This window comes from Macadamia integrifolia, chromosome 3 (assembly GCF_013358625.1).
Source record: "Macadamia integrifolia cultivar HAES 741 chromosome 3, SCU_Mint_v3, whole genome shotgun sequence".
Lineage (NCBI taxonomy): Eukaryota > Viridiplantae > Streptophyta > Magnoliopsida > Proteales > Proteaceae > Macadamia > Macadamia integrifolia.
In genome coordinates, this window is record NC_056559.1 from 17,905,155 (window position 1) to 17,921,122 (window position 15,968).

A 15,968-nucleotide genomic window follows, 5' to 3' on the forward strand; every position below is an offset into this window, starting at 1 on the left:
CTCTCTCTCTCTCTCTCTCTCTCTCTCTCTCTCTCTCTCTCTCTCTCTCTCTCTCTCTCTCTCTCTCTCTCTCTCTCCCTCTCTCTGTTTTATTGTTATTGTCTATTTTGACACTTTAGAATTCAAAGACTAAATTTTTTTTGCCCATTGATTGTCCAATGTTGAAGTTATGTATTACTTTTTTCCATTTAGCTTTTGATTACATGTATTTCAATCTTTAATTATGCTTAAATTTCTTATCTGAGTAAAATTTTTCATAATAATTCCATAAATTACTCCCACCCTGGATTGATAGGCTGTCTTTTCTTTGATTTATTTATTTATTTATTCATTTTTTTGGGCTTTCAGCTGTGTGCTGTTTTTGTGTATTTTTCAAGTAGTTTGTAATAGAATCAATGTTCATAACTTTTAACTTTTTTTTATTCTTCAGAAATGCTGAGCTTGGTTACTAAGTAAATGATATTGTAACAGGAAAGCTCAAGACCTGACCATGAGGAAAAGATTGAAGGTGGAAACAAGAGCATCAGCCGCAAAAGCATCCAAAGCTCTCAGTTTGAAGAAGAATGACATGCCCGATCTTCCTGAAGAGGTGATATTCAATATCCTTGTTAGACTTCGGGCTGACGAAGTTTATAAATTCATAAGTGTATGCAGGTCATGGTACAGACTAATCCATGACCCTGTTTTCATCCAATCCCACCTGGAACATTCCATTCCTGGTTTGATGACTTTGATCATAAATCGAAATTTTATTGAATGGAAAGTTTATCTATGAAACATACTTCAAAGAGATGAAAGACAAAAAGAGTACAAAACAAGATTTGAAGTTTGGTAACAAAGGAGAGATCATTGGTTGCTGCAATGGTTTGGTAATCCAAAAATCTAAGGGAAACCACCTTTCTGTGGCAAATTTGATGATTAAAAAAAGAGTGAACCTTCCTTCAACTACTAGTACTAAGTTAGATTCTGTGCAACTTCATTGTGGGTTCACTTATGTTCCTGAAATTGGCATGTATAAATTGGTGCACCTTCTGATGGATGAGATTACTTTGACATGTGAGGTGCTGTCGTTGGGGGGTTCTGGCAGCAATACATGGAAATGTGTCAATGGATCTTCAATTTCATTGAGTGGTCAAGATGAAAAATGGCAATTTCATTGTTCAGAAGCAGTAACGGTAAATGGGATCGTGCTTTTTGTTGGTGTCAGACTTGTTCGATCTTCCTCCGTACACATAGTTTCATTTGATGCAGGTGCAGAGGTCTTTCACCTAATCCGATCTCCAGTTCATGATTTTTCAATATCAGATTCTTTCCTGGAGCTTGGAGGTGTGTTATCATTTGTGCAAGCAATTGATCATATTATAAACAATACATACAATGTATGGATTTTGAAGGATTGGTTGAAAGGGACATGGGTGAAGCAACATACATTCTCAATAAGGAAATCATCTGTGGGGGATACCGTACAATGGATTAACAGTTCTGATATTGTTACAGTCCTGTCTAGCTTATCACATGGAGGAAGAAAAACCATAATCTTTCAAATCAAGCCATTTTTCGGACGTCTTTCTCACATTGCATATGATCTTGAATTAAATCAAGAAAGTGAAATACAATTTGATAATATTAGAGGATGGCCCTTTAGGTTTTTTACTTTTGTCAGTAGCTTGATCTCTCCCAAGTTGCTATAAATTGGTGCACTTAAGCCCCCCAAAACAGTTTCTCCCTCTTCTTTTTAGCCAAGAATGGAATAGTTGATCCCAGATTTGATACAAATATTTTGTCTCTACTTTTTATTTGATTTGGCATCCACAACTGGTCTGTGTATACTTTTTTTTTTTTTGGTGAAGACTCGTCTGTGTATACTTACTCCTTCCAGAAATTGAATGTCGGTGCCTGCTATTCATGGTTAATGACTAATATTCACTACTATGTCAGCGTATACTTCTCTTTCCAGAAATATTAATAGCATGACCTACATATTACCTACATGCATTGCAGTTATATCACATAATTTTAATGTTTTATTCCTTATTTTTTATTTGCTCCATATCATATCTAACTGTAGAAGTAGTTTTCTTTTTTTGGTTCCAAAACTGAATGGTATTCAGATGTTAGCAATAAGATTTTTAGGAGTCTTGACATGAGCACAGGGAAGCCACCTACTCATCCCCCTCATTTTTTCCCCATATTGTTTTTTCTTTTGCTGCCATGCAGTTAAATATAAGGGCCAAGGTTTGTTGCAATAGTTCATTGAGATAAACTTATCTGAAAGACCTGAATATCTGCCACGTGGCAGGTCGAATGGAGCCCAAGTTTTGTGGACTATGATATGTCAAGTTTTGGTCTAAGTGGAGCTTGCTAAATGGGAAAAAGTTTGCACGGCATACAGAGGTGTTTGAAAAAAAAAAAAAAATACTAGGATGCATGCCAATATTGAGTATTTAATTGAATTAGGTCTTAACTTGATATTGACAACTAATAAAAATTGGGCATTGTCTCAGTTTGTATGGACTATGGTATATTTAGCTGTACTTAACAGCTTGGAGTGGGTGGACCAAATCAAAATGATTAAGGGGGCTTGAATGTCCCAGATCGTTAGCTGTCAATGGTAAATAAATTATCTTTTTCACAAGTTTTATTCTTCTGATTCACAATTTAAAGATGCCAGTTTTAATGTCTTACCTACAGATACCTGTATGACTGCAGCCATCAACTTAAGAAGAGAATGATATCAATAATGCATTTTTATTAGACCATGGATCTTCAGTCACTTGAACGTACTGAAGCGAGTGTGGAGTGTGGAGTGTGGGGTGTGGGAGCTTCTGGGTTCCTACAACTATACTGTTTTGTTTCACAAGGGCTTCTTAGGTACTAATACAGGATGGTCCATGCTAAAAATAGAAATAAGATGATTAGTAGTCTTGGTTGCCAGCTTGCAGCTACTTGATTGTAACCCAGGCTGCAGCCAAATTAAGGACTGCACACTAATTTTAGTCACATGATGGGATGATACTTATACTGCTCTGCTACAAAATGGTTACAACCGACACAACTCTAAAATCCCCACTTCCCTACTACACCATAACTTCTACACTACAAATATATCAAAAAAAAAGAAAAAGAGAGGAAATAGCACTCCCCTCTCTTGAACTATGTTAAAATATCAAATTGACCTCAAACTTTTCTAAAAATATCACTCGCCTTCCCTCAAATAAAAAGATTCTAACGTCCTCAACTGTTTGAAATGGCAGTTTAGTTAGTCGGTTTTTTCTCATAATGTTCAAAATATCCTCCCAAACATGAAATACCCAATATACCTTAATGAAATAAACCCCTCTTCTCCCTACCATACTTTCTCGATTAGCTCCACTTCCCCTTCTCCTTTCTCGCTGAACCGAATGAAGAAGAAGACAAGAACCTGCAATTTCTCCCATTTCTCACATCGTCTTCTTCATTGAAGCTCACACGGTCGTGATTGGAGCCCTAGATTATGTTCTCGGTTCTCATTTTTTTCAGTTCTCTCCACGATTTGGAGCCCTAGATTTCAAATCGATGAAGTGAAGGTCGCGGTTACTTTCCGCAAGCTATCTTCCTTCCAATATCTCTGCAAGCAGAACTCACATGCTGCAACCTTTCTTCGTTCCATTTCTCTTTGCCCTCGAAAGTTAGAGGTGAGTGCATTGATTCAACTTATCATTTACCTGCAAATGGGAGCGTTGATCATGTTGCTCTGCTCTGTGCCCTAGAATCTAGTAACCGCCAGTGGTTGCTTGAATAGACACTTGCCACATGAACAGGTGAGGTAATGAAAACAAGAGGAATCGTTTGTTCTCCCTCAAATATGCATGGAATTTTGTTTTAACGGCACAAGCAACTCTGAGAAATAGAAGTTATTCTGCTGGATCAGAAGAGATATATGGCTACAGAAAAACCAAAAGAGTGCTTAGACATTTTTCCTTCCATGGACATTTTTGCACAACCAACTCAATCACATTGACACTATGCATGCAATGGAAACTTCCTTTCAACTTATTTCAGCTTGAAATCAACAATGACCTTTTCTGTTTTGTTTTCCCTTTTTTCTGAAACTTGAAACATCTTAGGAAGGACAAGGATATTGAATCAAATTAATTGACCCAAATGTCTAGTAAAGGACTAAGAAATTCAATTACATGGTGAATTATATTATGGTGAGATAGTTCCTCGATAAATAAAGATGTAAATGGATGTCCTCAATCCCCCAAACCCCCCCCCCCCCCTTCAAAATTAGAAAACATGAAAGTAAACTTCAATGGTCATACAGTGAGATCTCAAGAATTGGTGCATTCTTCTGCTATAGATTATTACTACTTTTGGTAAGTTAAAATATTATTTAAAAAAAAAGAAGGGAAAAATGGTGCCACCTTGTTAGAAATGATTTTGGTGTAGCAATTAGTTGTTTATTTTAGGTATTTAGGTAGACTTTTAGTTTAGCTTTTTAGTTGGCATTTTCAAGCATCATGTCTACATTTTCACTAGGTATGTGGATTTCAATACAGAAAATCAATTATGTTCACTTGTATTGATTTTAATTTCTGTTATTTGTAGATAAATGTCTAGTTCAAGTGTTGGTTGCAGCGAGGTTGATACATTGAAGTATAAATTCGTAAGGTGTAGATGTAATCGAAAAGCTGTCATTAGGATATCTGAGACATGATAATTCGAATTGACTCTTTTACAGCTGTCCAGAATTGCATGGAAGTAACTTCCTCACTTGGTGTGATCCCATTAATGCACCATGAACTGAATTGCCGAACAGAGAAGTACCAATAAACAATCCCACATGTAAGTTGCAAGAGTTGCAATAGGAGGTCCATGGCTTGCAAGCTGAGGTCCGTGAGTTGCGAGAGGAGTTGCAAGTCTTGCGAGAAGTCTTACAAGGGTTGCAACAAGAGCTGGGAATTGAGAAGTTTAGATTGGATGAGATAGAGAAGTTGACAACATCAATGAAGCCCATCTGTCAGTTTGTAATTGTTTTCTTTGTTGGAGTACTTGTAAAATTTGTATGGGTAAAATAGTGTGACAAATCACACGAAGAATAGTTTTCTTCAGTTAGAGTACTTGTTCGGAATTTATTTGGAGTACTTTTAACCATTTTAATCAATTGCTTCTTTGTTACCAGTTTTAGAGTTTCAACTTAATAAGCATCAGGTAGAATGAAAGCATGTCAACATGAGTAAAAAATAATTGACAGCATTTTGTCACTATAGTTGACATTTCAAAGTGACCTGATAAGCATCATATATACAAACAGTAAGATTTAACATCTTCAAAAACACATTTTCTGGATGTTGTGACTTGAAACTTTGATATAGATGTCTACTACACCATCTATGATGACATCTCGGGAATGTATTAGAGATAGCATCACATAGTCCCTATAACATATTCCTCATTATGATATTGATTAAATAAGTATACTATTATAAGTGTGGGAATACATGTACCATACTTTTTGTTTATCAAATATAAAAGTGATGGGATTGTGATGATTGGCTGCGTGTAGAGCGGCATACAAATTGCTGAGGAAGAAGTGCCAACTTTCTTTGCAATCACTTTCTACCACACCATAGGCAATTGGGAACAATCTTTCGTTCCCATCAACATTTACTGCAGCCAGTAAAACACCTATTCATGGTCTGCACCCATTCAAAAAACCATCTATACATGCTTTAAAACAAACAAATAGTCTTTTAAACACAGGGGGATCTGACATTATCTTCCTTTCATGAAACTGGTCCCTGGATTTCTTTCTCTGATCAGTTCACCATAAGTTGGTAGCTTGGCATATACTTCGAATGGCTGTCTTCATTCATCTCACATGCTTTCTTCTTAGCTTTGTACAGTGTCAGGTAAGGGACTTTGATCCGAAAATTATCCATGAAATATTCAGCCATTGCACTAGTCTTTATATCTGAGTCTGCCTTTAATTGTGTTGCAAGATGAGAAGCTACCCGTGTGGATGTAATATTTCTATTTTCATCAACTCTCCTACAACAATGCTCTTTACACATTGATTTGATCATAAATGTAGCTCCTTTATCACAAGGTGAAGCATATATATGCTCCATGTACATCCTGATGAGGCACATACAACTCTTACCCTGGTCTTCTCATTCTTAACTCTCAAAATTTGAAAACCTTGTTGAATTACATAGTCTCTAAATATAAACCTGAAGTGATGCACATCATCAAAAATCATTCAAACATCTAATGTTTTTTTTTCTCATTACCAACATAATTAATATTGTCAACATATGGTCTGTAATTATCATCTGAATCATAATCAGACGAACTATCATGTACATCATGGACCTTATTACCTAACTACTCCCTTCTTACATCATCCCGATGGTCAGATAAAATGTCATTCTACCTCAAGATCCTAATCACCATCAATCTCTTCCAAGCTATTTTCATCGTCATTAGGACATTTCCACTACTTGTCACTATCTTCATCACAATCACTAATCACTTCAATCCCACCACTACCCTTATCAGTGGGATAACTATTGACTGCATTATTCCCAATATCAGTCCCACAAGTCCCTTTACTACTGGAAGCCCTAAAAGATTTTCCATCACTTCTCAGTTGATGCTTTGTCCTGGTATGACAATTTCTCTGTTCTTGTTGTACAATAGCACCATATCCAGTCTGACTTTGTCGGATAATAGTACCAAAACCAATTTGACTTTGTTGTACATCCTCACCATATCCACTTTGACTTTGTCAAACAACACTGTTTGAAAAACTTAGATTTTCTTCTATTTGTCCAACTATGGTTTCATCCTCTCTTTCAACCAATTCACAGGGGAAGGTATTTACTATGTATGTATAGGATGGGTTTTCATCAACAAATAGATCATACACATATAGGTTAATGCAATCAACTTTTGAATTCAGTGCAAACATCTCATACACAACTTTATCCTTATCGACCTCCAGATCCTGGTTATTCGGAAGTATACACTTCACCTTAAATTTCACCGTATGGCCTACGGGGACATGCCTGATAACTGTATTATATGTGTCACAAACCATGTCTCTAACAATATTTGTCGGGGTTACCAATGTAAGTCCCGAGGTATTCATGTTGAAGTGATAATATATGCCTGCCCTTATCTCCATAACATAAGTAGATTTTCCAAGGGGTCCTTTCAGCCGATTCAGGAAAAGAAGACAAATTCCACCGCCCCCCCCCCCCCCCCCATCAAGTCAAACCTAAAGAAAATCTGGCAAATCTGCCCACTCAATTCTTTTACAGACTTAACCTAAAAAACATCAAGAAACCGTGGGCAAATTTCCAATTAGCTTCAAATCAAAACATTGGATGAACAACCAAAATATATGTATGAAAAACCATATGAAATTTACTCAATCCATGGCAAAGTATGCTTCCAGATCCCCTAGAATTAAAAGGAATCTGAACAATACATTAGGGAAATTTGAGGGGGAACAGATGCACTCTACCTAGTACCTAGTAGCTTAGTTCTACAAATAAGAAAAAGGAAATGGGTGCTCAGTTCAGTAAGGTACAGTAACACTACCGAACTACTTATCAAGAGAGGGTTGCAATCACAAATGAGGGAGGGGGAAAATTGGAGTTTGAACAGTCTTAGGAACAACCCAAACAGGATCAAGCATGCACTGAAACAGAGACTAAAAGAAAAATAAAAAATAAACCTCATGCCAACAACATTAGAAAACAGAACCCACAGACAAGAAGGGGGGAGGGGTGGCAAAATCTGCAACTATGGATTCAAATCAAACACCAATAATCAGCAGCAATGCCTCAGAAATGCGTACAATACTCTCTATAGCTCAAATGAGAAACAATCTCTAACCCAAAAAATTAGAAACAATATATAGAGAGGCGACTGGGTATCCCCAAAAATCAAAACACAGGCATAATGAACCCTGCGACTATGGATTCAAATCAAAGACCAATAACCAGCAGCAATGCCTCAGAAATGCGTATGGTACTCTCTATAGCCCAAATTTGTACTCCCTCGGTCATGGTTTCCTGAAGCTTTCTGTTTGGAACTTATAATGTTCTCACAGGAACAACCCCTTTGTTTTAAATTTATGCTATCCTCAGCTTTAAAATTCACAAGAAGATATGAGAGTACAAACAGCTATTAGTTTAGCAAAAGAAAGACAGGGTTTTCACTCTTTCTGTAGCTTCTAAAAGGTGGGTTTTTGTTCTACACCCCCACCCCCACTCCCACTCCCACTCCCCATAATATGGAATAAAATTGGAATTTAATGGTGTGACACCCTAATTAGGCTTGGTAAATCTTGGTTACAACAAGATTTTCCCTGAAATTTTTTAGAAAAAAAAAAATCTATTTAAATCTTTTACTTATGACCCATCGAAACATTTCAATTTCTGTCACCTGCAGCTATCTTTTATCTCTTGTATCTTTTATATAATTATTATATTTTACTATAACTCTTACTAATATGATGAATTGATTCAAGCTTTCTTAATCCCTCTCCACCCCCATTAACTCCAGGGCAAACTGCAATCTATGGTTAGACCTAGGGGTTCGGAAACACAACCATGGCCTAGAGAAATTTTGTTAAACTTGCAACGTTTTAAGACTGTTTGGTTTTGGATTCTGATTCTCAGATGAGTTCAGAATTGAAATCGTGTTTCGAAGGCTATACATATGCTGAATTCTAGAATTGGACCCAAAATTCAGAATTGAACTACAAGCCAATTCTTGAATTTTGAGCATTTTTCTTAGTAGTGATCCTAGCCAAATGCGTGACAAATAATTTATTTCCTTGCACATTATTTAGAGAAGACATTTATGTGTGTAGGAGGGCTCCCCAACATTTGATAGTCAGAGACTCAGAGCAGTTCAGTATACCATGGTTTCGGATCTTAAATTTTCACCTAGAACTGAAACCAGCAAAACCCATTTATGATTGAAAGTGAGGCCTACTAACTGGATACAAAGGATCCAGCTATTTTAACTCCAAAATCCATCAAGACTGTTATATTCATTTCAGGATACATTTTTCATTTGCATTTCATATTGATTTGAAGCAATGAAGAATAGCATAGCAAGTGCTATTAATAATAACTACTTCCTCCTTCCCTCTCCCCCATCCCCTGCTTTCACAAGAATCCTAGCAAGACCAAAACTTCCATAAGATACAAACATCAGATCCCTCACCTATTCACACTAGTGTTGGACAACGTTAACCGTACAATCATCACCCCCATAAAACGTTGTTGAAAGAAGATTTATAGTTCACTCTCGATTATCAGTGAAGTAGCAACACCCATTGCCCCACCTCACCCTCTTCCAAGCAGAGCCAAGGCAAGTTCCTCTTCATCCCATTGCCTCAATCCCTTAGTCTCTTCAAGACATCCATCTCCACCTTCAACACCCACGTGGGAGTGCATGCCACCATCAGGCTCACAAGCCCCGACACACAGGCCTGCCAAGTGACTAAATCACAACCAAGTGAGATCTTCCCATCAATCACACTTGCCTGGAACTATGTGAGCCCCAAGGATCTTTGGCCGCCGCTTTGAGGCAGAAGATTTTGAGTTGACATCCAAAGAAAATGTTCCACAAAGTACCGTAAAGTATGCCAGTGCATAATCTCTCAGGATTGAACCAGACTCGAGCCCTGCTCTGACCCATGTGCAGATATAAACCAAGATGGAAGAGTTTCTTTGATCAAGGATTGAACCAGACTCGAGCCACCAGATAACCACACCAATTAAGCCCCCAGTGAAGCTGCAACCTTTACCCGAGTCATTACTGCCGCGACTGAAACCTGGCCTTATCTCATTCCATACTCGGTCTTCTTCAATTTCTCCATTCTCTTTCAATAGCCCGTCACCTGCTATTTCTGTCACAGACTGCATCAAAGTCTGCCTTCTGTCATGAATATGTTGATATCTCTGATTGACCAATACACTCCTATAAAGGATCCCAGGGGCAACAGGGGAGAAGCCTCCATGGAAAATGGCCAAAGCCATGACTGAGAAGTGCCCCAACACCAGAAAGTTGGAGATTGGTGAAGCATTCAGGCCAAGTGTAGCTGTGAAGCAGCTCTTCGGGAGCTGAACCACTGCATCACTATTGTGGTGGAAGACAGTCCGAGATGCAGAGAAGACAAGGAAGTCACTCCAATGCTCAACTTTCTGGGCCCACAAAGAGGCCACAATTGGCATGCAAGGCCATGGACAACCAGCTGCAAGGGTCTCCAAGGCTGGGCCTGCCAGGTTGAGAAAGAATTCTGAGGCTCCATCAAGTTTATTGTAAAGCTCACATCGGCAGCCAGGGGTGGTGGAAGTGTAGCTGGAGAGCTTCCTCCTGCCAGCCAAAAAGGAAAGAAGTATAAGAATGACTAATAAGTGAAGCCAAGAAATATCCTCCAAAAGGGCAGCACATTCTTATTCCTATTACCAGTTTCACGAAAACATCTAATTTTTCCAGTATCACGCCTGGCCTGTCTTTAAATTGTCTAATCCCAGGAGTCTTTGCTGTATTTTGTCTAACCATTCAAAATAATATGATAGACTGGATGACTTAAGACTGTAAGTGGCTTGGCATTTTGGAGGGGGGGGTGGGGGAGGGGGAAGAAAGCAAGGGAGGAGAAGCAATGTTCAATGGATCAGTTGATTCCATGTCTACATCTGAAGACCCACTTTTTTAGTCTGTTGGTTGTATCCTAATCAATCATTCGAAATAACATGATAAATTGGATGATTAAGATTCTGAGTGTTGCTTTTATGTTAATCTAGAACCAACTTTTAAGACATCACCACATTATATTGGCATAGATCCTCTCCTCCCCTAAACCAATCTGATAGTTAAAACCCAAAATCAGGTGTCCGAGCCCCTCGTCAGATCAGGACCCTTTCCAAAACTTTTTTTTAGCATTTTGAATAGCATCAAAATAAAATCTTGATAATATCAATTATTTCTAGCATGGCATTCAGCAGTGACCCATGGCATGCTGTTTTCCTAGTTCTAAAGTACAGTGACATGCTATGAATGCTGTTGAGGCAGGGATGAATAACTTTTTTATTGGGTGTCAGGGAATGCTCCTCAAACCAAACTTCAGAAATTGATAGATCGTAACAAAAAAAGGCCTGCAACAAGGCTTGGAACATCGACACCAGTGGCAGCCAGAATTCTTTTGATCTGTTCCTCAACATTCGACAGATTGGCAGCAGGGTTGCTTCCCTCATCCTTTTTTTTCAGAAATATTTCCAGGTTACTGTGTCCTGTAATATGGCCCATCAGCACAATTAACATTGGAAGGACACCTCTAGTGGGGGTAAATCCCAAAATCATAGATCAAAGCACAAGCACATTGCAGCACATGAACCTTCATTGACTCTGTAATTCCTCGAAGACTGCAAATTCTTTTTTTTTTTCCCCACTAAAGTCGAGGCACTATCCTATGTAAAACATAAGTTCCTTCTAGATTGGAATTCTGGGTAGGCCAGTCGAATGGAAGGTCTCAACCAACTTCTTGAGCTCCCTATCTACATGCATATATAATTGTGCATTCATCACCAAGATCAGGTGAGAGAATACTTTCAACCATGATTAATGGTTCCTACACATGAGTTCAAAAAATGGGTTAACACCAACACATGGTGAATTGCAGTGTCTGTTTCCCTCATTTAAGTAAAAGAACTATTTTTCTAAAATTGTTTATAGGGAAACAGGAGCCATGTAGCTGAACCCATGTAGTTGGGATAAGGCTTAGTTGAGATTTAGTTTCTTCTTTTTTCTTTTAATATACATATTTTATGTTGCTGGAGTTGAGTTGTTGAATTCAATTGAGACTATCACGAGTTCAGGGAGAGACATTGGGGTTGGCAAAGATGAACCTAACAAGCCATGCAATGAGAAAATCTGAACACAATCAACTGATGCTATTCCAATAAGAACAACATTCAACATTGGAGCATAATGCATTAAATGGCTTTCACTCCCAGGAAAATCTGCAGGAACGGGAGGTGACAGCAATCTTATAACAAACTGAACAGTGTGTTCTTGTAAAAGAAAACAATGTCTACTAGTAAAAGTCGAACAAGAGTAGGGGAAAAAAAACCCCCACACTTCCCAAAAGAAAAATGCTGAATAATATTTATTTTATTTACATTCTGTCAAGTCAAACAAGAAGCTAACTGCTGAGGTAAGTAAAACATAACCAAGCTACATTTCAAGTCCAAAAAACATTTATTGAACAAAGAATGAAATGTCTCAATACATGTATATGCCAACCACGAATTAGAGATGCCCCACAAAGAATGGTAGCAGCAGACATCTTCTCATCATCTGATCCATTTATTGCAATCTCAAATATCTTCTCGAGCTCTGCTAAGCTTCCATCAAATCCATTAGATTAAATTCAGTGGCTTTACCCCTGGGTAAATTTACAAAAGAAAAATCTGGAAAGAAACAGGTTGCTATTGAACACCAGGACACCCATCTAATCTCACAGTGAGGATATAAAGCAAAAAGGTGAACTCCACAGATGTATTTGTTGTCAGACATGCATTGTGGTATTTTCTAAACTCTTCCCAATCCAATCCACATGCTGGAAAGCATGCCTAACTTATCATATTCACTTGCCCAGAACTGTTCAAACTTACACACAAGCAATAGATCAAGAAGTATAACAATTCTTTCCTGTAGCTCATAAACCAAGATTAAGTTTATAGATGTCCTTTTCCCTGCCTTCTTTGATCAGTTAGGGAAACCAAAGCCAGAAGATTCAGCTCCTGAAAACTTGTATCCCAAGTTTTGTAGTGATTCAATAACAAAAGAATTATTTTTTCCTCTTCTCAATTACATTGTAAAATTCCTGTGCGCATCTTTGTGTATCCAACTGGCCTTAGTACATCATTGTTTCCTCGAACTCAATGTATGGATCTTCTCCTCTCCCTTTCCCTTGCTCAGGGAGCCAAACATGGAGTGAGTTGCTCACCAGTACATTCTACTCCAAAATAGGTAACTTGCTCACCGGTAGTCCATGCAGGAGCAAGACCTTCCCTCAAAATGATGAAACCGATTCTTATCTCTAACTGCAATTTTCCTTTTAAAAACCATAGAAATGTGCTTAATAGCAGAATGGCAATCCCTACAAACCCAAATATTCTTCACAATTTCGAAGCATTGATCCAGGCTCTGTGCAAAGAAATCCAAAAGCTAAAGCCAGTTTTTCACTGTGGTACCCAATTACAGCTTCTTTTTCCTCTTCTTCCATATCAAACATGAACGCTTTTGTCTCTGTCGAATACCCAACTTCCTTTATCTCCCTAGCAATGTCTTCCCACATCAAATATATCTCATCAGTCTTGTCATGGGGTCTATCTCCTGCTACAAACTCATGAACAACACCATCTACCTTGATCAAACTACTCCCAGGGACCCGTTTAATTCTTCTTCACATAGTTCTCATAACTTCCTTAGCAGCATCTCCTTTACTCTGCATAAATGTTTGAAAGAAGAATGTAACGTCCACCATGGTCTCGATCAGATTCTATCAGAAAACTCCCCACCCTTTGACCCATCTCCATATTCCCATGGATCCTGCATGCGCCAAGGAGGGCCCTCCATATTACATGGTCTGGATTTATTGGCATGCAAGCTATGAACCTTTCTGCTTCCTCCAACAAATCTGCACAGCCAAGAAGATCTAACATGCAGGCATAGTGATCCAAATCTAGATTGATCCTGTGAACACAAGCATTAAATTGAAGTAGTGGAAACCTTTCTCCACCGAACCCATGTGGCTGCAAGCACACAAAACTGCAGTGAAGGAAAAACTATCCGTTGTAAGGCCCTCACTCGTCATTTGCTCAAAGACCGAAAGTGCTTCCTCGCTTTGGCCAGTGAGTGCCAACCCAGCAATGGCTGATATAGAAGCAGAAACATACTTTTCTCTTGATTAATGAAAGACTTGCATTGCTAGATTGATGTTACTGCATTTTGCGTACACCTCAATGAGAGCTGCAGAAATTATCGAATAAAAATTTGTATGGTTCCTTTTAATGTAAGAATGAATCCAAACCCCATGATCCAAAGCTCCTAATTGAGAACGGGCAGAAAGAACGCTTACCAGAACTGCAGCATTCGGTTCCTGATTTAGTAGTTGCATCTCCCCAAATAAAACTAAAGCTTCCATTGGCTGCTTATGTTGAGCATATCTGGAGATCATAACAACCCATGAGACCAGATTCCTCTTGAGCATGTGGGTAAAGAGACATTGCGCATCATCAAGATAACCAAACATGAACGGCCCACCGTTCAGACTATTCCATGAAACCTCATTTCTTTCTAGCATTTTCTTCAAAAACATCAAGAGCCATTAAATTTCTCCATTCGTTAGATTCACCCGTTTTATCGAATACCAGTTGTGCGTCTTGCAGTTTCTCACAAACCGAGTAGAGCTGGATCATCAAATTGAGGACGAACGGGTCCATTCCAAAAGACTTCTTGATTACCACTTTGGCACAAGCTTGGAAGAGGAAAGTAAAGTTGAATGTATTAGGAGGAAGATAGAAGTCAGCTATCCGTTTCAGTAAGAAGACAGAAGTACAGAGGGAATCAGGACGACGGGCACGCGCGAGACCCCGGATAACAGTGTTGAAGAGGAAGATGGTTGGCGAAGGATGATGGAGGTTGGGGCACACTCTTGACGACAATCCTAGCGTGGGATTGTTTCAGTCCTTCAAATCTTTGAAAAGATTATGCCCAAGCCCAACATTCCTGTAGTAAGTTTTAGCCAATTGGATGGATCTTTTGATCAATTCAAAGACTTTCGGTACATTGGTGTTTTTGCCAAGTCATGTGAATCGCGTCCATTTTTTTTTTATTGGGCCATATACTACACTCATAGACCATAAATTTGGTCTCTAAATAAAATTTTAAAATTTTTTGTTTGTTGTCTTCAATATTGTTCCATTTTCTTCCTTCTCAATCCCTTCTCATTGGAAGAAAGAGAAAAGAGAAGGTATTAATAGAAAAAAAAAAAATTAAGGAGAAAAATAAAAATGACACGCTCTGACTACAGTTGCCCAACTCATCAGGTTTTTTGAAAGGGGCAAGTCAAGTATAAAAAAAAAAGGTTTTCCAACTATGCTCCAAAGTTCAAACATTTAAAAAATGTTGAGAGCTTGATAATATTACAAAAATAAAGGGAAAAAAGAATATTATCCGGCAATGTCCCCTACATGCACACATGAGTAGGAAGATGACCACATTGTCCCTCCCATTGGATGCCCTGCACGCCTCACCTCCACCTTGCGTGCACAAGGGCCACGTAGCCTAGCGCAGCAAACCCTTCCCCAAAAATAAAATAAGGGTTTTGCTTGGTGGAACCAACATGGTTGGTTAGACCAAGTTGTTGACTCGAAACCTTATTGTATTTTGGTTAATAAAAAACTTATCATCATTTATGGTTTTTGCCTCATTCTAAAAGTATATTGTCTCTTTCGACTATAGTTGGAAAATCAGCTTTTTTGACTCGACTTGCCATTCAAAAAACTTGGTGACTAGGTCCTATCGGCTTGGTCAAACCTAGTCTAAGCGAGTCACATTTGTTCTTATTTTTATATATAAAAAATATATAAATCATTAAAACATTAAAAAAATATATAATAAAATTATGAAAAAATCATAAAAATACAAGAAAAAACACATCATGAAATTTGTTCTTCACTGAAAATTGGTATATATTTCATGAAGCTTATGTTGTATATGTAATGTACATAGTGTCTATCTAAAATTTCTGTTTATAAGTGAATAATGGTTCATCGATGGAAAAAACATAAACGGAATCCTCCTCCTCATCTCCACCCCCCTCCAAAGAAGGGTTGGGGGGTCATTCATGAGGACAAATATAGCTAATTAAATAGATATATATTCTATGTATT

At 38.2% G+C, this 15,968-nt stretch overlaps 2 protein-coding genes and 1 long non-coding RNA gene across 6 annotated transcripts in view; 1 reads left to right on the forward strand and 2 right to left on the reverse strand.

Annotated features, from left to right (window-relative positions):
* LOC122073005 overlaps nucleotides 1-5,163 on the forward strand; it is a 6,059-nt gene extending 896 nt beyond the window's left edge. Inside the window, exons 2-3 of one of the 4 annotated variants that reach the window (XR_006138621.1) lie at nucleotides 472-3,674; nucleotides 4,591-5,163. Coding sequence is in view for 1 of the 4 variants with exons in the window: in XM_042637477.1 (XP_042493411.1) it covers nucleotides 792-1,326; nucleotides 4,591-4,637 (582 nt within the window). In the remaining 3 variants the exon portion in view is untranslated. The remainder of the gene's footprint in view (nucleotides 1-471; nucleotides 3,675-4,590) is intronic. The other 3 variants (XR_006138622.1, XR_006138623.1, XM_042637477.1) reach the window with 3 other exon arrangements.
* Nucleotides 5,164-9,044: 3,881 nt separating this feature from the next.
* On the reverse strand, nucleotides 9,045-11,316 carry LOC122074204 (mediator of RNA polymerase II transcription subunit 33A-like). The gene is made up of 2 exons (XM_042639057.1): nucleotides 11,166-11,316; nucleotides 9,045-10,417 (listed from the first exon to the last, which is right to left on the reverse strand). Exons 1-2 carry the CDS (start codon nucleotides 11,314-11,316, stop codon nucleotides 9,537-9,539), a joined length of 1,032 nt encoding a protein of 343 aa, XP_042494991.1. The 3' UTR covers nucleotides 9,045-9,536.
* Nucleotides 11,317-12,248: 932 nt separating this feature from the next.
* LOC122073530 lies at nucleotides 12,249-14,819 on the reverse strand. Its single transcript, XR_006138819.1, has 2 exons — nucleotides 14,153-14,819; nucleotides 12,249-14,043 (listed from the first exon to the last, which is right to left on the reverse strand). It is a non-coding gene; the product is annotated as an uncharacterized LOC122073530 (long non-coding RNA).
* Between the last annotated feature and the right edge of the window lie 1,149 nt (nucleotides 14,820-15,968).

Excerpts from the sequence above, each read along its gene's own strand:
- LOC122074204 (XM_042639057.1), bottom strand. The coding sequence starts at position 11,316 with ATGGGCCATATTACAGGACACAGTAACCTGGAAATATTTCTGAAAAAA. Across the intron at positions 10,418-11,165 it reads TGTTCCAAGCCTTGTTGCAG|TCATTCTTATACTTCTTTCC; the intron begins GCCTTTTTTTGT and ends TTCACTTATTAG.